The 24,286-nt window shown below is 40.7% G+C and overlaps 1 protein-coding gene across 2 annotated transcripts in view; it reads right to left on the bottom strand.

The window, feature by feature from the left end:
* Positions 1–23,524, bottom strand: part of TTL (tubulin tyrosine ligase) — a 34,922-nt gene extending 11,398 nt beyond the window's left edge. Inside the window, exons 1-5 of one of the 2 annotated variants that reach the window (XM_073897402.1) lie at positions 23,202–23,524; positions 20,270–20,348; positions 10,792–11,024; positions 4,009–4,144; positions 2,798–3,067 (exon numbers count right to left, since the gene is read on the bottom strand). In XM_073897402.1, the coding sequence (XP_073753503.1) occupies positions 2,798–3,067; positions 4,009–4,144; positions 10,792–11,024; positions 20,270–20,348; positions 23,202–23,358 (875 nt within the window). In that variant the 5' untranslated portion in view covers positions 23,359–23,524. The remainder of the gene's footprint in view (positions 1–2,797; positions 3,068–4,008; positions 4,145–10,791; positions 11,025–20,269; positions 20,349–23,201) is intronic. The other variant, XM_025868195.2, reaches the window with a different exon arrangement.
* Between the last annotated feature and the right edge of the window lie 762 nt (positions 23,525–24,286).

The following is a 24,286-nucleotide window of genomic DNA, read 5'->3' as shown; positions in this document are numbered from 1 at the left end:
GATTCTCCTTCCACCCCCCCAACCCCTGAACATGCTCCCTCTCTCTCAAAAGAAAAAAAGAATAAGGAAACTGATCCTAGACAAAATTAAGAAAATACATGAAAGAAAGAGAAGCAACATAAACTGTAAAAATGTATGGGGAAATCTAAATTAATATTAACTATATAATAATAATGATAATAATGTTGTGTGAGTTTACAATATAGGTAGCATTAATGACCATGCATTTACCTACAATCCAATTCCTTTAAGCCTCTTTCTTGGGTTCCTCCTCCTTCCACTTCAGAGACAACCACTATTTTGAATTTTGTGTTTTTCATACTTTCAGTTCTCTATTTTTACCATACATGAACATTCTTCTAAATAACTTATTTAGTTCTGTTTGTTTTTCAATTTATATGAACACAATCAATCTGTATACATAACATATATATATATATATATATATATAATGTTTATGTAACACCAGTGAAAATATCCTTCAGGAGGGGCGCCTGGGTGGCTCAGTCCTTAAGCGTCTGCCTTCGGCTTGGGTCATGATCCCAGGGTTCTGGGATCGAGCCCCGCATCGGGCTCCCTGCTCAGCGGGAAGCCTGCTTCTCCCTCTCCCACTCCCCCTACTTGTGTTCCCTCTCTCGCTGTCTCTCTGTCAAGTAAATAAATTTCTTAAAAAAAAGAAAAGAAAAAAAGACAATCTCAGATGACAGAAAATTAAACAGAGTTATTACCTAAAGAACTTCTCTAAAAGGAATGCTAATGTCAGAGAGAACTTGGAACTTTAGGACTGAAGGAAGAGAATAAAATGGGGCAAATATCTGGGTAAATAAAAAAGAATATTTTTCTCTTTTTATATTTGAAGTGGGTTTCTTGTAGACAGCATACCATTTGGTCTTATATATATATATTTTTTAAAAATCCAACCTGACAATCTAACATATAAATAAAAATATATATGACTATTGATAGCAAGAATTATAATATTATGCAGTAGAGATTTCAGTGTACGTAAGTGTAATGCACACCACAACTATAGAGGAAGAGAGTTAAAGGAACCATAAGGTTGTAAGTTTTCTGCATTTTATTTGAAGTGGTAAATTATTAATTCTAAGAAGGCTGTGAAATAAGTATTAGGTATATAAGTCATAATCCCTAGAAAAACCACTAAAAAGAGAGAGAGAGATAGCCAAATACTCAACGGAAAAGTTAAAATGGAACCCTAAATAAATTTTAAAAGGCAGGAAATGGGGATGCCTGGGTGGCTCAGTTGTTGAGCGCTGCCTTCGGCTCAGGCCATGATCCCAGGGTCTTGGGATCGAGCCCCGCATCGGGCTCCCTGCTCAGCGGGGAGTCTGTTTCTCCCTTTGCCTCTGCTCCCCCTGCTTGTGCGCGCACGCGCTCTCTCTTTCCCTCATTCTGACAAATAAATAAAATCTTTAAAAAAAATAAAAATAAAAAGGCAGGAAATGGGAAAATGAAAAAAAAAAAACCAAAAGGGAGCAGATAGCAAATAATAAAATAGTACATGTAAATTCAACCAAACCAATAATTACATTAAATTTAAATGATAAAGACACACCAATTAGAAAGGTAGAGATTACCGTATTGGATGTTTTGTTAGACAAAACAAAAACAAAACCTAACTATATGCTGTCCACCAGAAGCCCACTTTAAATATAGAATGGAATAGGGTAGGATAGAATTAAAGGGATGGAGACATATCACTAATCAAAAAAAGCTAGCGTGATTATATTAGTATCAGACAAAATCGACTTTCAAAATATTATCAGAGATAAAGACAGAAATTACATAAGGTTAAAGTAGTCAGTTGCTAAAAACAGGTAATAATTCTAAATGTATATGCACCTAAAAACAGATCTCCAAATATATGAAGCAAAACTGCTAAGTCTAAAGGAGACATAGACTAATCCATAATTATACTTGGAGACGTCAATGTTTTTCCTCTCAATCATGGACAGAACAAGTAGAACAGAAATGCAGCAAGGATATAAAAGACTTGAACAACACTACTTACTACCTTCACCTAATTCACATTTATAGAACACTCAGCCCAACTATAGCAGAATAAACATTATTTTTAGTGCACATGGAACATTCACTAAAATTGGACCATATTTTGGGCCATAAAACAACTTCAACAAATTTTAATGTTCTCTAACCACAATGGAATTAAAGTAAAAATCAGTAATAGAAAAATATCTGGAAAATTCCCAAATACTTGGAAATTAAGCAAAAATTTCTAAATAACACAAGTCAAAGATGAAGTAACAAGGAAAACTAGAAAACATTTTAATAAAATGAATATGAAAACATAACACAGCAAAACCTGTGGGATGCAGCTAATGAGTACTCAGAGGGAAACTGACAGCATTTAAATGCATTTAAAAAATGAATTCTTTCAAATCAATGATCTAACTTTTCGCCTTAAGGAAACTAGAAAACAAACCCCTCAAAAAAGCAGAAGGAAGGAAATAATAAGGGACATAAATCAAAGAAACAAAAACAACAGAGAGAATCAATAAAACCAAAAAGTAACCTTTTGAAAAGATTAATGATATTGATAGATCTCTAGCCAATCTGTCCTGGTAAAACAGAGAATATAAGGAATGCAAGCCGTGACACCATTACAGATCCCATAGATACTGAAAGGATAATAAAGGAATATTACAAATAATTTTTGTCCTTAAATTAGACAGCTTAAATAGAATAATTCCTTGAAAGGCACAAACTCCCAAAGCTTCTTCAAGACACATAACCAAAAAAGATACAATTAAGTTACCTTATTATATGTTTAATTTGTAGTAAGATACTACTTTCCAGGGTAATGTTCAAAGCACTTATTAGGTACTGATTGAACTCCTCAAAGAACATTTCGTTCCCTTCTTCATACTTTCCATAATTCTTTGAGTACTCCTTTTGAATGCAGTGATTGGTCAAATGGCAGGTTTTGTCTTGGAAATTATCAACATGATATGGTTCTGAAGCAGTCCGAAGCACACCCTCTTTATAGAGGTAGATATTATACTGATGATCCACCAAGACCCAGCTTCTGCAAGTCAATAAAAACAGATTCACTCAAGACATTCAAAGTTTCTCCACAGTACATACATCATCACCACACTTTAACATTTTTGGAGCGAAGTAGAGGAAGGAGATAGGTTCTAAAATTCTATGAGGCAAGCCATGACAATTAGCCAAGATAGTGGATTACCACTGTAATGAGGCAAATAAAACATTTTACCATACATGGCAAGGAGCCTTTGATCTGTTCAAAGGACAGCATTTTGAAGAGATCTGGATGGGTTGGGTCCTAAGGTTTATCCACAAAACCTCCATTTGCCATGTTGGCTCTATTAGTAATCTTAAGAGGAAGACTCTTTATCCTAAAGCTGATCTGACATAGGATTGGAGTTCAAGAAGCAGCAAGTCATTATGAAGACAACAAGAAGATGGAATCCTCAGTGAGGAGATGTCAGCAAGGCCACAGGAAAGCTGGGGAGAGGGCTGTTTAGCTTTAGAAGGCATGATACAACCTCTTATTCTATGCCAGGCCCTTTGCTCATGAAAGTTAGAATCCAAAAAGGTATGTGAGGTGTGTTTACGAAATCCTTAAAAACTAGAGGACACAAGTAATGAAGCAAGGACATATTATTTGTTGTGTCTGAATTATGTGTTTTATGTTCATCTCTCAGCTGCTTCCATAAGCAAGCCCCATACAGTTATACTCTCCTCTTTGGAGGCAAAAGTCATTTTGATTAAAGAGAATATATATAAAAAAGGAAAACCCATAATTTTAGTAATGTTTTCTAGAAAGAAAAGAGAAATACTGAAGGAAAAATAGAAACTTGGGTCAGTTCTCTTCAGCTGTGCTCAATTTTGGCTATGTATTAAACATGGTCAAATACTTCCTCTCATTCCATGTTACCCTTATTACCCACCACTGCATTTCTCTCAGATTAGTAACAAAAACTCTGGGCGCCAATGCATTACCGAATGTCAAACTTGCGGTGACCTGGCTCCAGAAGTAGAGGGTGCTCAAGGTATTTCTGGATCACGTGCACCTGACCCTGGTTGTCAATGAAATCCAGAAGCTCTGTAGCCTCCGAGGAGATGAGGATGCCTTCACCTAACAGGGCAAAATTGTAACAGAAATCAGTCCAGTTCATCCCAAGAGGAAAAGGTCTCTAGAAAACCAGAAGAGAAATACTGACAGCAGGAGAAAACTGAGAGGGGCTTCTATTGGACTGCTCACTCTTCTTCCTCCATCCCATCACTTCCCCAATCTCTCACATTCTCCCCTCTGCCCACAACAGCACCAGGGCCATTAACTCTTTCTCCACCTAGGACTGTAAACACTACCTTGACAGGCTCCAAACATGTAACTTCATTTTTACAGACATTCAAGATATCCAAGCATCCTAAGTAAATGCCACTTTACTGTTGGTCACTCGGCTACTTTAATAAACCCAGTTCTCAACACTATAGCTTATAGAAATATCCAGAAAGTTAGGGCATAAACACAACTGTACAAGTCAATTCCCTACAGCACTGTAATAGGAAAAATCTGATAAATGTAGTGTCCATCAACTTTAAATAAATGATACAATATCCTTCTCAACAGCTTTATTGAGATATATGTTACATAACATAAGATTTCCCCTTTTAAGGTATTCAATTCAATGATTTTTCATATATCCAAGAGATTTGCAACCACCACTAACAATTTTAGAACATTTTCATTACCTCCCTGCATAAACCCATATCCATTAGCGGTACACTCCTCATTCCTTCCTTACCCTATTCTGACAACTACTAATTTACTTTCTGTCTCTGGATTTGCTTAGTCTAGATGATTCATATAAATGGAATCATACAGTATGTGGCCTTTGTGTCTGGCTTCTTCATTTAGCATAATGTTCTCAAAGTTCATCCATGTTGTAGCATGTACCACTACTTCATTCTTCTTTTCCATGACTAGATAATATTCCATTGTGTGGATATACCATTTTTGTTCATCCATTCATCAACTGATGGACACTTGTGTTTTTTCCACTGTTGCTTGGCTGTTATGAATAATGCCGCTATGAAGATCTGCACATAAATTTTTGTGTGGACATGTTTTTAATTCTTTCATGAATATACCTAGGAGTGGAATAGTTGGGTCATATGGTAACTCTATGTTTAACTTTTGGAGAAATTGCCAAACTAATTTCCAAAATGTCCAGGCCATTTTACATCCTCAACAGCAATGTATGAGTGTTCCAATTTTGTCACATTCTTGCCAACACTGTCTTCTTGATGATAGCCATTCTAGTGGGTGTGAAGTGGTCATCTCATTGTGGTTTTGATTTGCATTTCCTTAATGACTAACAATGTTGAGCATGTTTTCATGTGCTTATTAGCTATTTGTATATCTTCTTTGGAGAAATGTTTACTTAGGTTCTTTGTTCTTTTCTTAATTAGGCTGTCCTTTTATTATTGAGTTATCCAAGTTCTTTACACATTCTGGATACAGGTGTCTTACAAGATCTATGATTTGCAAATATATTCTCCCGTTTTGAACAGTTCCATTATCATGGATACCTCAGTGTTGCTCTTTTAAAGCCACAACTACCTCCCTTCCCATAACACCCTCCTGACAACTACTAATCTATTCTCCATTTCCATAATTTTGTCATTTCAGGAATTTTATATAGATAGAATTATACAGTATGTGATCTTTGGGGATTGGTTTCTTTCACTCAGCATGACTCTCTGGAGATTCATCCAAGTTGTTGCATGTATCAATAGTTCATTCCCTTTTATTGCTGAGGAGGATTCCAAGGTATCGATTCGCCACAGCTGGCTTAATCATTTGGCTTTTGAAGGAATTTGAGCTGTTTCCAGTTTGGGGCTATTACAAATAAAGCTGCTATGAACAATCATGTGCAGGTTTTTGCATGGACATAAGTTTTCATTTTCCTGGGACAAATGCCCAAGTGTGTGCAATTGCTAGGTTATATGGTAGTTACAGGTTTAATGTTACAAGAAATTACCACACTTTTTCCCAGAGTCGCTGTACCATTTTACATTCCCACCAACACTGTGTGATTGATCTAGTTCCTCCTGACCCTTGCAGCATTTGCTGTCATTACCATTTCTTATTTTAGCCATTTTAACAGGAGTGTTGTGGTTTTCATTTGCATTTCCTTAATGGATAATGATATTGAAAATCTTTTCATTAGTTTATTTTTTAATCTATAGAGCCTTTTTCTTTTCTTTTTTTTAAGATTATATTTATTTGAGAGAGAGTGAGCAAGAGAGCACAAGCAGGGGCAGAAGGAGAGGGAAAAGAAGACTCCCCACTGAGCAGGGACCCTGGGATCATGACTTGAGCTGAAGGCAGATGCTTAATAGACTGAGCCACCCAGGCATCCCAAAAAGTCTGTCCATTAAACTGCTTTTGCACCTTTGTCAAAAATCAGGTGGGTATATACGTGGGGTCTATTTCTGAGTTCTCCCTTCCACAGATTTATGTTTCTGTCCCCTGACCGATACTGCAGTGGAGTGATTATTGTACTAATGTAGTATGCTTTAATACCAGGTACAGTGATTACTCCCACTTGATTCTTCTTTTTCAGAATTGTTTAAGCTATTCTAGGGCTTGTGCCTTTCGATATGAATTTTAGCAGAAGCTTTATGTCTGCACAAAATCCTGGTTAAGGTCTTGACAGCAATTGCATTAAGCCTCAAGAACTCAAATTAGAGGTAAACTGACATCTTTACAATGTTGAGTCTTACAATCCATGAACATGGTACGTCTGTGCATTTACTTAGATCCTTTCTGAACTTCAGCTGTTTTGTAATTTTCAGCATTAAGATCCTCTACGTGTTTTGCTAAGTTTATACCTAAGCATCTCATTTTCTTTGGGGTAACTATTAAAAAGTATTGTTTTTAATTTTAGTTTCAATATATTCCCTGTTAATATACAGAAATGCAACTGATTTTTGTGTGATCTGATATTCTGCAACCTTGCTGAACTCAGTTTTTTAGTTCTAGGACCTCTGACCTACGCTTTGATTTATAGCTCATCTCTACTTGGGTCTCATGCTTTCAGTACAAATTGATTTAATTTTGTTAATTAATTTAATAATTCAACTTTCCTAAAAGCCAACCCCTTTTACAACTATCTCATTTTTGTCACTTGGTCCATCATGTGGTTAGCTCTTAAACAAGAAACTGCGAATCAACTTGGAAAAGCTCCTTCCTCTCTTTTTGTAGGAACAGGATTCTTTCTGTTTCATCTCCCTCAGGAACTACACTGAGATATCCTGGTTCCTCTTTATTTCCATTTGCCAATTTTATACAGACCTCAGTCTCTCTTCCATTTCACTTCTTCTAAAATAGTTATCCTAAGGGGCGCCTGCGTGGCTCAGTCGGTTAAGTGTCTGCCTTCAGCTCAGGTCATGATCGAGCCCCACATCAGGCTTCCTGCTTTTCCCTCTCCCTCAGCCTGCCACTCCCTCTGCTTGTACCTCTCTCTGTCAAATGAAGAAATAAAATCTTAAGAAAAATAAATAAAATAGTTATCCTAAAACGTCCCTTCCTACTAATGCCCTGGAACTGTACCACCCTTGATGTCCTGCTCTCCATAATATACTCACACTCCCTCCTATTTGCTCCAACTTTGTTTCCCTTAATGCTATTTCCTTATGTAAACTATTTCTTATTCAAAATATACCTCATGCTGATTGATGGGAAAAATAATGGAAGAAGGTAGAAAGATACATTTTGATAACTTTAAAGAACTATTATTCTTGAAAATAAAAACATGGCATTCAAGTAAAATAGAAAAGTTATCTTTAGTCTTACTTCCTAATATAATTATTTTTATCTTTTAATATCACCTTCCTTTCCATAAGGGCAAAGACTGGCTCAGTCATAGTGAACTCACCTTATGTTGTCAATTTTTTTCTCCTTATGTTGTCAATATTTTCACTGTTTCTACATTAACATTACAATTATGTTAGCAGCTGAAGAAAATTACACATTTGTTTACTGATTGCTGGACAGTGGGGTTGTTTCTAAATAAAATGTTGCTGTTACAGGTCACATAGTAGTAAATGTCTTTGCTATAGATCACTCTTGTTTCTTTTAAAGTATTTCCCTGGAGTTAAGTTTTCAGGAATGAGATTAGTGAGCCAAAGCCTATGCATTCTCTATGGCTCTTCCTTTGTATTATCCTATTGCTTTTTCAAAAGGCAGTGTATCACAACTAAGAGGAAGCAGTTCATAACAAACTTCCAGCAACAGTATCACTGAAGGTCTCTCTTATTTTGTAGGTATAAAATGATGCATAAAATCTACCTATATTTTGTAAGTTTTGCCTACCAGTGTAGCATGTTTCCATGTGTTCGTTAACTGTATTTCTAATATTATTTCTTTATATCCTCACTAACTAAACCTGGAGAAATTATGAAGAAACTCTGCAATTCTTTAAGGAGCTTCAAGGTGATAGTCTTTTTTTGTTATTTGTTCTCATGTCAACTATTTATCTGGAAATAGATGCATCACTAGCCTTCTTTCTGACTAGATTGGGTCCATAAGGGCAAGAGATTATATCTATTTTATTTATCCCTGGATCTCCAAACACTCATTATTTCATTCATTCGTTCATTCATCACTCAATACATATATTGAACTTCTGCTGGGTTCCACGTGCTGCCCCAGCACCAGGGAGACAGCACTGAACAGATGTGACAGGGTCTGACTGTGCTTTAATAGGATCTCTGACTGCTGTACTGTGGTAGACTCTGGAGAATGGCCAAGGGCAGGAGGACAAGGAGCAGTGCTCCAGGTGAGAGGTGAAAGTGGCTCGGGTCCAAGATCGGTGGTAGAGGCGGTGAACAGGGGGTCTTTATACTGGATATAGTGTGAAGGTTGAGCCAACTATTCCCATAATGGGTACACATTAAATACTTCTTTAACAAGAATAAAAGCCATTCATTCATCCTATTGGTTTCATTTTGTAGTTCCCAAACAAAACAAATGCATACCACTTATCTCAACTTCCTAAAGCAAAATTTCTTCTTTGTTTGGCATTTTATTCTCTCTTTACCTCTTCCTGATGCTGACCATCAATCTATAGACTTGTCTTGGTGAGGGTTCAGACACGACCCAGGTGGGATCGCTGCCATGACCTGACATGCGCTTCACCAAGAACCCTGGCTCACTCCTGATTCTCACTCCAGCTAAGGCTCCATTATACAAGATGTCCTTACAGTGGCCATCCTGACTCGAGCCCAAATCCACAGAAGGAATATCGAATACTGCAGATGTCTATTTCCTCTTCCAATTCCCCCATTTATCATTAGAACCAAACTAGGGGACAGTACTTGAGAAGAGGTCATAAGAGGGGAGAGAGAAGTAGGTGAGGTACCTGGCTTGTGGCAAGAGTCCAACTCTCCCCCTTTCAGGAAATTCCAGGTGATGCCCTCCTGTCTCATGGTTGGTGGAAAAGAAGGTGAGGTCCACTGGACCAGGGATAGAAATGAGTACCAATGGCCAGATGGTCTTCCAAGGCAATAAAAGAAGAAGTAAGTTCAAAATAGAATGGTTTTAAAAGGAGCATATGATGGTAGCTATAGAGATAGACCGTGTTTATGTGTTCACTACACTGGGAACTGCCTGTATTTTGAGCTTGAGTCAATATTATAAACCTCATTCCTTCTATGCATTTATTCAACACACATTTACTGAGTGCCTCTGGGGAGGGTAGAGATGAACAAGACAGAAAGTCTGTGTTTACATGGAGCTTATGGTATGAGAGAGGAGACAGGCAGATAAACAGATATGTAATAAAAGTGCTAGAAACAGGTTAGTGCAAGGAGGAAAAATAAAGCAGGAAAAAGGACAGAGAGCAATGGACATAAAGGCTATTTTAGAAAAGGCTTCTCTGACAAAGCAACATCTGAGCTGAAAAAAATAGAAAATAATCCATAAGGACATTTGAGATACACAGACAACTTTAGGGTATTTGTAGGACTCTAGGCAGGCGTGGCTACAGAACAGTGAGCAAGGCCAAGAATAGAAGATGGTACCAGAGATAGAAGCAAATGTTAAATAGTGTAGGCTCCATCAGCAATCTGAAGTTTATTTGAACTGCATTGGGAGGCCAGCTGGTAAGCCTTGAGCAGGGACTAACATGACCAGATTTACGTTTTTAGACATCGCTCTGTCTTAGAGGAAAACTGGCTGTGAGCAGGCATAGCAATTATACAGACTAGAAAGTAGTTTTGACTTCAAGTGATAGCGGTGGAAATGGAAAGAAAAAGTCTACTTCAGAATATATTTTGAAGCTAGAGCAGGCAAGACTTGCTGATGCATCAGGTATGGACTGTAAAGAAAAGAGCAGTCAAGGATGAAGCCTAGGTTTTGGGTTTCAGAGACTGGGTGCAGAGTGGGATCACATACTATATGGGAAGACTGAAAGAGGGGTAGGCTGGGGTGGGTTAACTTGGGCAGGAAATGAAGAGTTCTATATCAGACATGTTACATTTGAAAGGCCCACCACACTGGATCTGAGCTTAAAGGGAAACACTTCGGCTGGAGATATACATGTAGAAGTCATCAGTACCTAGATAAATGTTTAAAACTATGTAACTAGACATGGTCTCTACCCTTGAGCATTCAGATTCACTGATCTGAAGATATCATTGAATTCTAATGCACAACTGAACAAAATACATGAGAACCTACAGGAAAGGAAGGAGGGGACAATAATGCCAACTCACCTTTGGCACCAGCTGATGACTTTGCAATCCAAACATTGCCCTCTCCATCTTCTTTCTTTCTGTTATAAGAAGCCAGGAAGAACTCCCTTTCATCTGTCCTTGAATTATGGATTGGTGGGTGAATTCCATTCTGTGCTGGAGCAACTGGGGTCTTGAGATTAGTTGGATAAATCACATAGGACTCTGGAAACCATGTGCAGGATTCAGCCAGGTCTGGGCTTGTCTTGATTAGCCTGACAGACGACAGAAGGTCAGTTTCCCTTCTTAGTACACCCTGCCACTCACTCTATTCAGAAAAGCCAGTGCTTTCCCCCAGAGCTTATCAAAGAGGCAGGACAATACTGGGGCTGGGAGCTGGTCTTTTCATTTCTTTTTTCTTTCTAAGATTTTATTTATTTAGAAGCCAGTCTTTTTATCCCACTCTTTGCTCTTGTCCTCCTTGAGCTGACCTGTAATGCACTGCTGGGCAGTACTCAGCTGTAACATGCAACCCTAAAGGCATGCTTCAAGTAGTTAAAAAGGAGCTCAATGTCCAGGACTTTAGCGCCTTTTAAAATGCATCTCTAAGGAAAACTGAAGTAATTCTGAGACAATACTTTTTCAACATACATGTTGTGGTTGAGCAAGACACATGCTAAAAAAAACAAAGTAGAGAACTTAGAAAACTATTTGGCTTACTAGAAAAAATACTATCCTGGCCCAACTCTCTGGAGAGCAAAGGCTACTCCTTAGGAATCTGAATTATCTGAAGACTTATTTTAGTTCTTCATTTCTTGCTTTTAGCTCAGCCTGGCTTCAATGACATGTAAAGGAGGAAACTTTCTAATGGGGCACACGACTACAGTGGTCATAACTAAATGTACCTCTGGCCCCCAAAATAATATAACACAGCGGAAGATAAAGTCAGGCCATGGGCAAGGCACTTAATAAACACAAGGGCTTATGAAGGGCTTCCCGTTGCATTTACTCTCCAGTCAGACCCTCAGTGGGGGCGGCACTAGGATCTCATTTCACAGATTAGCCAATGGGTCACAAAGAAGTAAATTTCCCAAGATTATAAAGGTAGTTAAGAAACAGCCATTAGCAAGCCCCAAACTCCCAGTCCTTACTCGAAACTTCCTCCCCAGGAATCGGAGGCAGGAGGGAACTCACCCAAAGACATCTGCAGGCCTTCCTTAAGCTGTGCTCCCTCCTCTGTCTAGAACTATTAATGTTAAGCCTGTATTAAGATCCACTTGCAAAAACCAATCTATGAGCAAATTGCAGAAATAATGAAAAGAAATGAATAATGAAAATAATGACAATAATGAAAAGAAAAAAATTTTAAGATTTTATTTATTTATTTGACAGAGAGAGAGAGAGAGTAAGAGAGAGAGCACAAGCAGGGGGAGTGGCAGGCAGAAGGAGAAGCAGGCTTCTTGCTGAGCAAGGAGCCTGATGCGGAACTTGATCCCAGGACCCCAGGCTCATGACCTGAGCCAAAGGCAGATGCTTAGCCAACTGAGCCACGCAGGGGTCCCAAAAAGAAATTTTTAACTGAGATTTAAAATAAAGTTATTTTTTGGTTGAAAGACCTAAATGTGAGACAGGAGTCCATCAAAATCCTAAAGGAGAACATAGGCAGCAACCTCTTCGACCTCAGTCACAGCAACTTCCTCCTAGAAACATCGCCAAAGGCAAGGGAAGCAAGGGCAAAAAATGAACTACTGGGACTTCATCAAGATAAAAAGCTTTTGCACAGCAAAAGAAACAGTCAACAAAACCAAAAGACAACTGACAAAATGGAAGAAAATATTTGCAAATGACATATCAGATAAAGGGCTAGTATCCATAATCTATAAAGAACTTATCAAACTCAACACCCAAAGAACAGATAATCCAATCAATAAATGGGCAGAAGACATGAACAGACATTTTCCAAAAGAAGACATCCAAATGGCCAACAGACACATGAAAAAGTGCTCAACATTGCTCAGCATCAGGGAAATACAAATCAAAACCTCAATGAGATACCACCTCACTCCAGTCAGAATGGCGAAAATGAATAAATCAGGAAACGACAGATGTTGGCGGGGATGCGGAGAAAGGGGAACCCTCCTACACTGTTGGTGGGAATGCAAGCTGGTGCAACCACTCTGGAAAACAGTATGGAGGTTCCTCAAACAGTTGAAAATAGAGCTACCATACGATCCAGCAATTGCACTACTGGGTATTTACCCCAAAGATACAAATGTAGGGATCCAAAGGGGTATGTGCACCCCGATGTTTATAGCAGCAATGTCCATAATAGCCAAACTATGGAAAGAGCCAAGATGTCCATCGACAGTTGAATGGATAAAGATGTGGTATATATATATATATATACACATATATATATATATATACACACACACACACAATGGAATATTATGCAGCCATCAAAAGGAATGAGATCTTGCCATTTGCAATGATGTGGATGGAACTGGAGGGTATTATGCTGAGTGAAATAAGTCAATCGGAGAAAGACATGTATCATATGACCTCACTGATATGAAGAATTCTTAATCTCAGGAAACAAACTGAGGGTTGCTGGAGTGGGAGGCGTGGGAGGGATGGGGTGGCTGGGTGATAGACACTGGGGAAGGTATGTGCTATGGTGAGCGCTGTGAATTGTGCAAGACTGTTGAATCACAGATCTGTACCTCTGAAACAAATAATGCAATATATGTTAAGGAAAAAAAAAGAAGATAGCAAGAGGGGAAGAATGAAGGGGGAGAAATCAGAGGGAGAGACAAACCATGAGAGATGATGGACTCTGAAAAACAAACAGAGGGTTCTAGAGGGGAGAGGGGTGGGAGGATGGATTAGCCTGGTGATGGGTATTATTCTGTATGGAGCACTGGGTGTTATGCACAAACAATGAATCATGAAACACTACATCAAAAACTAATGATGTAATGTATGGTGATTAACATAACAATAAAAATTTAAAAAAATAAAGTTATTTTTAAGCCAAAGGCAATAGAATATGACAATTACTTGAATTCAAAGGAACAAAACCCAATCTTCTTTTTTTTTTTTTTTAAAGATTTTATTTATTTTTGAGACAGAGTGTGTGTACAAGCAGGGAAAGCAGCAGGCAGAGGGAGAGGGAGAAGCAGGCTCCCCGCTGAGCAGGGAGCCCAACTAGGGGCTTGATCCCAGGACCCTGGGATCAAGACCTGAGTTAAAGGCAGATGCTTAACTGTCTGAGCCACCCAGGCGCCCCCAAAACCCAATATATTTCTAACTCACTAAATATTCAACTCTATCTATATTGGCCAATAAGGTGGCCAGTAGCCACACACGGCTTCTGAGTATTTCAAATATGGCCAATGTGACACAGGAATTGAATTTTAAACTTTGTTTAGTTTTAATGTAAAAACTGAAGTATTGGGCGCCTGGGTGGCTCAGATGGTTAAGCGTCTGCCTTCGGCTCAGGTCATGATCCCAGGGTCCTGGGATCGAGTCCCGCATCGGGCTCCCTGCTCCTTGGGAGCCTGCTTCTCCCTCTGCTTCTCTCTCTCTCTCTCCTCCTCTGTCTCTCATGAATAAATAAATAAAATCTTAAAAAAAAAAAAAAACTGAAGTATTGTAAAATATTTTTCCATTAATCACAATTGTACTCTTTTGGTAGGATGACATTAATCACCGCACGACCCAAGATATTTTTGTGGTACGGCAGCGTGCATGTCAGGCGCACGTGTTTCTAGTAGGATACATAAACACATCACTGTTCTACTCAGGGACAATAGATTGATTCAGTTCAAGTGACTTTATCTTCCATGCACTGATGAGACATTATCTGGTGTTTATTACACAGACAGCACAAGTTACAATGATAGCTATGTAAATCATAATTGGTAACTAATGTGAAACATAAAGTTAAAAAATAAGTATGGACAAATTTTTAAATTTAAAACAAAGGAATACTACTGATGCCGAATTTTTTTTTTGTCAAGTTAATGTGATAGCTTTATTCCCTTTGAGTTTGTATATTATCCACATCTTCATTGCTGGAATTCCTTTATCAGCTCTTAACCTGACAACCAACTTCATGAACACATCCTCCGGCACATTTCTGGTGTATAGAAGATATGCATTTAGCATGGCTTTGTTAGAGAGTGTAAGCAATTTCTTCTTCTCTCAGTTTTTGGTTCTTCTTATTTTTTAATCAAAGATTGATGGAGAACTGAGTGAGGATGCCAAAGCTAGAACTCTGACCAGAATAGTAAAGGAAAAAAAAAAAAAAAAAGAACCGGCAGAAGGTATGTCAGAAATTTCATAATGAATGGCAATTGCAACTTGCTATAGCAGAGTAAAATGAAAGTTTGTCTGCTGTACAAAGGAGGCATTTTCAGCAAATACATAGTGAATTTCATAAGCAGTTTCCTCTCAACCACCAAACAAAACAAAAACAAAAAAATGAGAGAGACAAACCAAGAAACAGACTCTTAACTACAGAGAACAAACTGATGGTTACCAAAGGGGAGGAAGGTGGGGGGGATGGGTGAAACAGGTGATGGGGATTAAGAAGTGCACTTGCTGTGATGAGCGCCAGGGTATGTATGTAAGTGTTGTATGTAAGTGTTGTAAGTGTTGTATGTAAGTGTTGAATCACTAACTTGTACACCTTGAAATTAATATTACACCCTGTTAGCCAACTGGAATTTAAATAAAAACTTAAAAAAAATCAGTGAAATTTGTGGCTGAAATCAGAATTAAATACCTTACAAAAAAATTTTAAACACAATTTTAACAGGCTCTGAGCTTGTAACTCCGGTCAGTGATAAAATGGCATGGATTCTTGCACAAAAAGGAAAACAATTTTTTTCAAGATTTATTCTTAGAGAGTGAGAGAGAGAGTGCGAGCGTGTGAACACACAGTGGGCAAGAAGGGAGAGAATCTCAAGCAGACTTCCCACTAAGCACAGAACCCAATAAGGAGCTCGAACTCACGGCCCTTAGATCATGACCTGAGCTAAAACCAAGAGTCGGACACTCAACTGACTGAGCCACTCAGGAGCCCCAAAAGAAAACCATTTTAGGGGCATCTGGGTGGCTTATTTGGTTAAGTGTCTGCCTTCAGCTCAAGTCACGATCTCGGGGTCCTGGGATGGAGTCCCACATAGGGCTTCCTGCTCAGTGGGGAGTCTGCTTCTGCCTCTCCCTCTGCCCCCCCATGCTCTCTCTCTCAAATAAATAAATAAAATCTTAAAAAAAAAAAGAATACCATTTTAGATAGAAATACAGTTAGAGGAAATATTCTGAGGAAAAGAGTAAAAAAGATATTTTACAAAAAGTGAACAGTCTTTGCCCAAGGAGTATAAAACCTTTCTAATAATATCAAAGACTGATTCAAAAGTAAAAAAATCTCAAATATTTTTCTTTAGTTTTAGTTGAGTTCTATGACACGAGATGTTGCCCAATTAATACTTTGGGTATGTTCTGTCTCAAACAATTTTCAAATACATGAAAAAATATTACTGAATTGTAACCTTAAAACTATTAACCTTATGGTGTAGATATTTTTTTAATCTTTTACATCTGTCAAAGACGAATTTCACTTATACGTGAAAATTTCTATCGTGACAGTACTTCAGCTAGGTTGGGTTGAAATCTGACTTACTGGGATTTTAACAGACTGATGTTTCTTTTATTGCTTCATTGTACTGTATGTTACATACTGGAAACACTTGCACTCAGTTTTCTGAAGCCGGCTCTATGAAAACTATCATAGATACAGTTGTTGAAATGCCTTAGTATATACTTGCAAATGCTACAATGATTCCCCAGTATGGAACTGTTGAAAGAAACAGAAGACAATGAATTTAATGATTCTGTGTTCTCTGCCAGTGTTCACTGACTGAGAGATAAAGTTCTACAATTCACTGTACTGTCAACTCCAAATCAGATTTCCTTGCAATAAAAGAAAATGCTTCCCAAATCAAGAAATAATTATTTCACTCAATAATCAAAGATGAAACATGGCAGTGGGATTGACATTTTCTCACCAATATCCACACTACATATGATCAAGCTAAATTTAAAGGTCCAAGGAAGGGAAAAGATCTTACTTATGACCTAGCCATACAAGTGTGAAAATTTATGTTTCAACTTCATAATACAAGTCAATAATAATGATTTGACATATTTTTATAACATGATTCAACATGTAGATCTAAGTTGAAATAGCATTACGTTAATTGGCGGCAAAAACTAAAGAGAAATTTGAAGAACACTTTGTTGATATTGCTAAATTTAGAATTTCTTTTTAATTTATTCAATATTTCTTTTGAATTTGATATTAATGATACTGTGTTGACACAAGAGTTAGCAAATTTACTTAACCTGGACATAGTTCTGAAAAGTCAAGTCAATTCTTCTAAAAGTATGAACCAGTTTTGTCAATGTGCATGTGACTATTACAGGAAAAAGGATTTTTCATTCAGTTACTGAAAAAGGTTATGTGGGAACAACTTAAGTATGTAAATCTACTTTTTCAACCATAAATTTTTATGAAATCTAAATACAGGGCAAATGTTTCAGATGAAAATTTAGTGTCTGGATTAAGATGTTCCAAAAAAGTAAAATGCACACCAGATTTTGAAGACTCAGAATGAAAATAAAATACATAAAATATCTCATTAATTGTTTTTTATATTAATATCATGTCAAACTGATTATTTTGGATTTTTCTGGCCAAATAAAATATATTATTAAAATAAATTGCACTCTTTCTTTGTACTTAATGTGGCTACTAGGTAACTTAAAATTACACACGTGGCTAGCATTCTATTTCTGCTGGACAGCATCCTTTGCAATTGCTGCATTTCCTCATAAGCCCATTTGAAAAGAAATCACAAAAGGAGACTTATTTATGTATACAAGGGAGAAAAACTCACAGTAGGAAAAGAAAGCCTCCACCCTGGGTCAGAAGAAAAGCCATTCAGGGCTCTGAGACTACAGCCTCAGGGCCTTGATGAATTTCTGAAATTCCCTGAAGTATCAGGAGGAAGGGACTTGCTGTAAATGGTCCAGTGGAGAACCCTATCGAGGTTCTGGGAAGCCCTGTGAGGGATGCCCAGTCATACAGCCCATGGGTCCCATTTGTACAGATTAGAACTGTCTTAGCTCAACACTAACTGCTATGGCCATGGGCAACCCAGCTGTCCTCCAGGAGCTGCCATTTTGTCCCACATTAAAATGAGAAAATTACATTTTTAACTCTCTGGAGCCCTTTCGAGCCATACAAAATTATGAGACAAAATGACAAAGGGACAATCAATTCCTGGAACTACCACAATCCCTTGCAGGACACCTGAGAGAATGAAGGAAGCTTATGTGGATGATGACAAGCCCCGGCCTGCATAAGTCATGTCACCATTTACAAGGTGCCATTACAGACCATGTCACATGCCACAGAAGGACACAGAGCAAGTATGATCACCACCATCCACATTTACAGATGGGTCACTGGGATTCAGAGTGGCGTTGCCCAGGGTCACAGAGATCTAGAGACCTACTCAGACCCGATCATGACTCCAGCCATGTACTGACTCCACTTTGTTATAGCTGCTAACTACGCAAATATGTAGAATGTTATATATATATATATATTTTTTTTTACAGCATCCTCTGTTCATACTTATAAAAGCTAAATTCTACCTTTATCTTCAGATTAAAAAATCATAGTAGAAAAAAGATTGAATACACCTTTTTAAAGATTTTCTAAACGAATAATCTAAATAAACAATCATGTCCCACTTCTACTCTTAGTCCTGGTGAAACAATCTTTTGCATTCTAAATATTTGAATATGTAGTTAACAAGGAGCACCTGGATGGCTCACTCGGTTAAGCATCTGCCTTCGGCTCAGCATCTGCCTTCGGCTCAGATCATGATCTCAGGATCCTGGGATGGAGTCCCGCATCAGGCTCCCTGCTGAGCAGGGAGCCTGGTTCTCCCTCTCCCTCTGCCCCTCCCCCTGCTTGTGCATGCACTCTCCCTCTCTCTGTCAAATAAATAAATAAAATCTTTAAAAAAAAGGTAATAACAGGACTTCACAAAGCCTTGCTCACCTTTAGGGGTAGCTGGTGAATCATGAAAATCCAACACAGAGAGAAGTGGATACATACGTTACTGGGGCCAGTGAGTGTAAACAAAAAGGGGAAAAAAATGCCATGAACACCCAACCTAGTAAATAGATGGAGCCCAGAGAGAAATGTGAGTGGGGAAAAGAGCATTTACATTGAGTCATATCTTCCAGTATCTTCTTCCCCAAGTGATTTGTTTGGCTATACACACGTGTTCATTGGTCATCACGGAAAGAATACTGGAGACCTGTTACAGCCCCAATTTTAGGGGCACTACCCAGTGTTTCCCTACTCAAATGAAAACAGTCATAGCAGTGACAGCCATACTAATAGTAAGGAGAAGAGCTTTTACTTATGTAGTGTGAACTATGAGACAGACATTACTCAAAGCCGGTATACAAATTAACTCAATTAATTCTTACAACAACCCTGAGGTACTTACTATTACCATTACTACCCCCATTTTATTTATAGAAAAGGAAACTAAGGCAGAGTCAAATACTATTTACCACTTTACACTGTCTCCCTATTTAATCCTTGCAGCCACCTTATGAGGTAGATTCTAAGGCTCAGAGGAATGAGGAAATTTGCCCCAGCTAAGAAGAGGAAGAGCTGGGATTAAAACACAAGCTTCTGATCCTAGATCTTAATCACTGTCTAAGTGATTCCCTCCACCTTACGGTACCGTTCTTCCGACACCTCGCCGTAACCGCACTGCTCAGAGACAGGCGGTGTAGCAGCTACTGTTAGACCCTGCCTGGGTGTCCTTTCTGAGGGGACCCCTGGCTGCTGTGAGGTGGCTTCCAAGAGCTTATGCATGCCTTTTCTCCAGGGTCTAGGCCCTGCCCAGAAATGGGGGGGGGATGCCCTACATTTTTCACTCCTCCCTACAGCCAGTGCCTGAGATTGGAGGACAGAAGCCAGGTCCTCTTGTCTCAACTCTGAGGTACCCTTAACTCCTGAGCTCCATGGAGTCAGGCTGAGGACAGACTTCAGCTGAAACCGCATCTTTGCTTGGCTTCTTCTCCTGCTGTCTGTCCTCCCCCCGCTTGCTTCCAAGTGAGCTTCTCCCAGGAGCCTCCACCTCTTCCCCCCAACAATCACCCACACGAGAAACCTGGTTTCCCCTTCTACTTCTCAGGAGCCTCACCTAGGAGACAGACAGGCTTTATCAAGCACAAACAGCAATGTTTTAGACTGCAATCAAAGTAGCACAGAGGATGCTCCAGAACTAGTATCATTGGCTTTTTAGATAAAAGTATTTTTATCCTTTAAAAAAAAAATTCCCACATTTTTGCTTAAGTTCCTTCAGGATGAAAGGTAAAAACATTTATGTAATACACTGAAAGGATCTTAAACACTTACTTCACTAAAGAAGCTTTGCGACACAGTTTGTCAGCCCCTCTGTAGTAATTCACCAACTGCATCAGCCCAGGCTCGTGACCTACAAAGGAAAGAGAAGGCTCAGAAGGGAAAGAGGACAGGTGGGAAATGACAATGTCAGCACCAGCATATAGGAGAGAACAGCTGTGTCATGCCCAGCTTTTCTTCCTCCCATCTCAGGACTGGTTGGCGGAAATGGAACATTCCGCCGCCCTGCACCTGTACTCCCCTTCCGCAGCATGGCACTGGAAACCCTCCCCCGCCCCACAGTGGATACTAAGGTCTCAACCTCCCAGGTCTGCCAAAGACCACTGCTGCCTTTGTTTTTCTTCTTAGGGTGGAAGGGTATTTTCTATGTCACTTCTCTTTGATCCCCACCACACCCCATTCTTGGCTTAACACAGAGGAATTTAATAATTTCTGTACAATACAACTTTAACAGTCATGCTTCGACACCCTTAACCTTGCTTTTCTACAGCCAGCAGGGAGGGCAGTAGAACTATGCTATTGCTGTTCTCAAGCATGTCTACCTCTGCGAGCTTCTAGGAGAGCCACAAGAGGTGAACGAAGGTGTGGAGAAGCCATGTCTATAAAATCAGAAGCCCTGAGGACTTTCTTCGGTGTATCCTCCACAGAGAAACTCATCTTCAGTAAATCTTATTGCATGTCCCCTCCTCTATAAAATAGAGCAGAAAGGATACAAACAAAAACAAAAGCCTTCACTTTTGTTTAAAATCCTAAGAAAATGCATTGAATTTCCAGCAACAAAAATAAAAGTAAAACCAAACAGGACGCTGAGTGGCTCAGTCAGTTAGGCATCTGCCTTCGGCTCAGGTCACAATCCCAAGGTCCTGGGATGGAGCCCCATGTCCGGCTCCCTGCTCAGTGTAGGGGGGGCCTGCTTCTCCCTCTCCCTTTGCCCTTCCCCCCCACCCAGGTCATGCTCTTTCTCTCTCTCACTCGCTATTTCTCAAATAAATAAAATAAAATCTTTTTTTAAAAAAGTAAAACCAAACAAAGGGAGTTTGAGTAGAAGATGCCAGAGGTAAGAAGCCTACATCTGAGAATAGCATATAATTAAATAAAAATATTTAGGCACTAACTAGCTCTCATTGTCTCCCTGGGGCAGATGAACCTGGCTCACACCTCAACTGCCTACCTTCTCATCTCCATGGCACCAGCATTCCCGAGACTTTACCTGGCTCTATAAGCCATCTCTTTGGGTTTCACACTTTAAGCAAAAACTAAATATCCCTAACAGTGAAGACATATAACCATATGGCTATGAGACGCTGTTTTCTTTTCCATAAAAAAATTTACTTATCATCTGTAGACTCTGTGGTACCTGTTTAGGATTTGGACCCTGTACATTTCTGCTCCTTCCCTCTAGCCCTAGCACCTTAGCAATGCCAACCACCCCTGCTTCAGCCCTGTCAGAGACTATCCACAGAGGAAAATAAGTCAGTCGGGCAGGGAAATGCAAAAGCAAGAAGGAAATATATGTTCTCAACTATAGGTAGTTCTTCTTTCAGGGAAGGTATTCTCTTTGCTGAGGGCTTCCTGGAGAGACAGGTTAACCAAAGGGAATCTCCAGGCATATTCCCTGTAGTCCCAGATTTCTGGGGGTTGGGGTTGGATTCAGCCCCTCCATGGAGTCTCCATCATACATACATCCTAAATTTGTAGAACAATAAAAAGTTGTCCATGGTACCATTCCGAAGAAAAAATTTCCATAAGGCTATGCTAAACACCCTTCATTCCTGAAATCACTACAACTGTACACCCCCCCACCCAAAGGCTCTAATAGCAGTCCACCAGTGGCCAGTCAGTTCCCAATGGCCTGTTTTCAATCTGCCCATTCAACCTCTCCATCCTCTGACCACACCTATTTCTAAAAACTGTTTCCTCTGCTGGACATTGAACACCGCTCTCTCTGGGTTGCCCTCCACGGCAGAGATGACTTCTCCTCATTATTGATTCTCCTCTCCTGTCTTTGGCAATTCGATCTGGTCCCCACCCCAAGAGAATTTTGGCAAGGAACCTGGCTACTGTGAGAGAGGCTGCATCTCCGGGATGACTGCGCAGTGAGAAGCCACGAGCCTGTTCAGGTCAATGGGTTGTTAAGTTGAAGTGATCTGCACAACTTCTGGATTACGTCATCTAGATAGGAGCTGCTGGTCCTCTCCTTTCCCCTGCCCCTCCCTATAGGCGAGGATGTGCATATGATGCCAAGCCAGCATCAACCATGTGAGTGAAGGTAACTCCCTCGGGATGAGCAGGGCGGAGAAGTGGGACGCAGGGTGAAACCAGCGCCCTGTAAAATCTGCATTCAACACACAACTGTGGAAACACATTCTTTGGGGGAAGCTACGGAAAAGTCTCCCTGGCTTGGCTTACTTCTGAAACTCCTGCTTTTGGAATCCGGAGGTCTCTTACAAATCCCCAGCTTTATCTGAGCCTTCGGGGAGCTGAATCCTCAGGGTTTTCAACACACACAAGGATCCCTCCCGCGCCAACATCAGGCAGGGTGGAATCCTCAGTGCAGAAAATTCGCAAGAAGACTCCAGCCTGAGGTCGTTCGGCGGCTCGGTGGGACCTGGCCCCGCCCCAGCTCGACCCCTCGCGATTTGGGGGCGTCCGGCAGGGGCAGTGCGGGAGTGAGCGGCCGACGCCCCCCGCCCCCCCGCCCCGGCTCCCCGGCTGCAGGGACTTGCCATTGTCCCGGGGCAGCGGCGGCCCTGAATCCGATTTACAGGACGAGAAGGCATGCAAAGCGGTGGGTTTAGACCATTATGGATCCATTTTCTCTCTGCCCGAGGAACGACGGAGAGGGAGACTTATGACCTTAAGACAAAAGCGCTGGTGCTAACGAGCCGTGGGAGGAGCAGGAGGGCGGGGACGAGGAAGCGCTCACCCAGTCTCCCGAAGGGCAGCCGGTTCCTCTCGCCCAGCATCAGGTTGAACCTGGGGTTGTCGCGCCTCAGCCTCTTCCAGTGGCCGGTGGCGAGCAGCAGCCGCGAGACCTCGGCGTAGACGCTGCTGTTCTCGTCGCGCACCACGAAGGTGTACATGGCGAAGGGCCGTGCGCCCGGGCCGCCCGGGCCGCCGCCGCAGGGACCAGCCGGCCGAGGTGGCGGCTCAGCGCGGAACCCGCCCGGGCGCCCGCCGCCGCGCCGGCTCCCAGAGCCACTGGGGTCCCGGTGGCGCCGCGCCCGGGCGCCCGCGCGTCATCCCGGAGGCCGCGCCCCCTCCCCCTTCATCAACTCCCGGCGCGGCCCCGCCTCCGCCCCGTGATGCCGCGCGGCCGCCCCCGCCCGGGCCGGGTTGGGGTGGGGCGGGTGTTCGCTGCGGCTGGGCAGAGCGCCCTGGGCCCAGGTGGGGGCTCCCCGGAGGCTGGCGGGGGCGGGCGCGGCTTTGGTGCAGCGTTGGGAATGTGCGACCGGGGGAGACCGGAGACAGCGCGCGTCCCAGTGAGTCCCGGGTCCCAGCCAGGGGGCGGTGCCAGCGGAGGATTTTCCCTCCCACCCCCACTGTTCCAAAGGGACGATTTGTGGATAAAAATGAAACGTTCCAAGACACAATCCCATGTCTGCGGAAGGGAAATTGAAAAGGCAATTCTAAAATTTATGCAGCAATGGAAAGGTCGAAGTATAACAAAAGCAATCTTGAAGAAGAAAGTTGGAAGACTTTACCAGATATCAAGACCTATAAAAGTTATGGTATTTAAGTACAAAGCTACAGTGATTAAGAAAGTATGGTTTGGGCACAGGAGAGACAAGTAGACTATCGATTGATAACTGTAGTCACTTGGTTCATAACAAAGGTGACATTGGAGATCAGTGGGGAAAAGGGTGGACTTTTCAATAAATGAAGCTGGGTCAATGGATATACATTTGGAAAACAAAATTAATCTTTAAAAAAATTTTTTATTGTTATGTTAATCACCATACATTACACCATTAGCTTTTGATGTAGTGTTCCGTGATTCATTGTTTGTGC

The sequence above is a fragment of the Callorhinus ursinus genome, unplaced genomic scaffold, assembly GCF_003265705.2.
Source record: "Callorhinus ursinus isolate GAN/ISIS: 27379988/994484 unplaced genomic scaffold, GSC_fseal_2.0 scaffold10, whole genome shotgun sequence".
Taxonomy (NCBI): Eukaryota; Metazoa; Chordata; class Mammalia; order Carnivora; family Otariidae; genus Callorhinus; species Callorhinus ursinus.
Note: the sequence above shows the minus strand (reverse complement) of the source record. Positions and strands in the feature narration are given on the sequence as shown.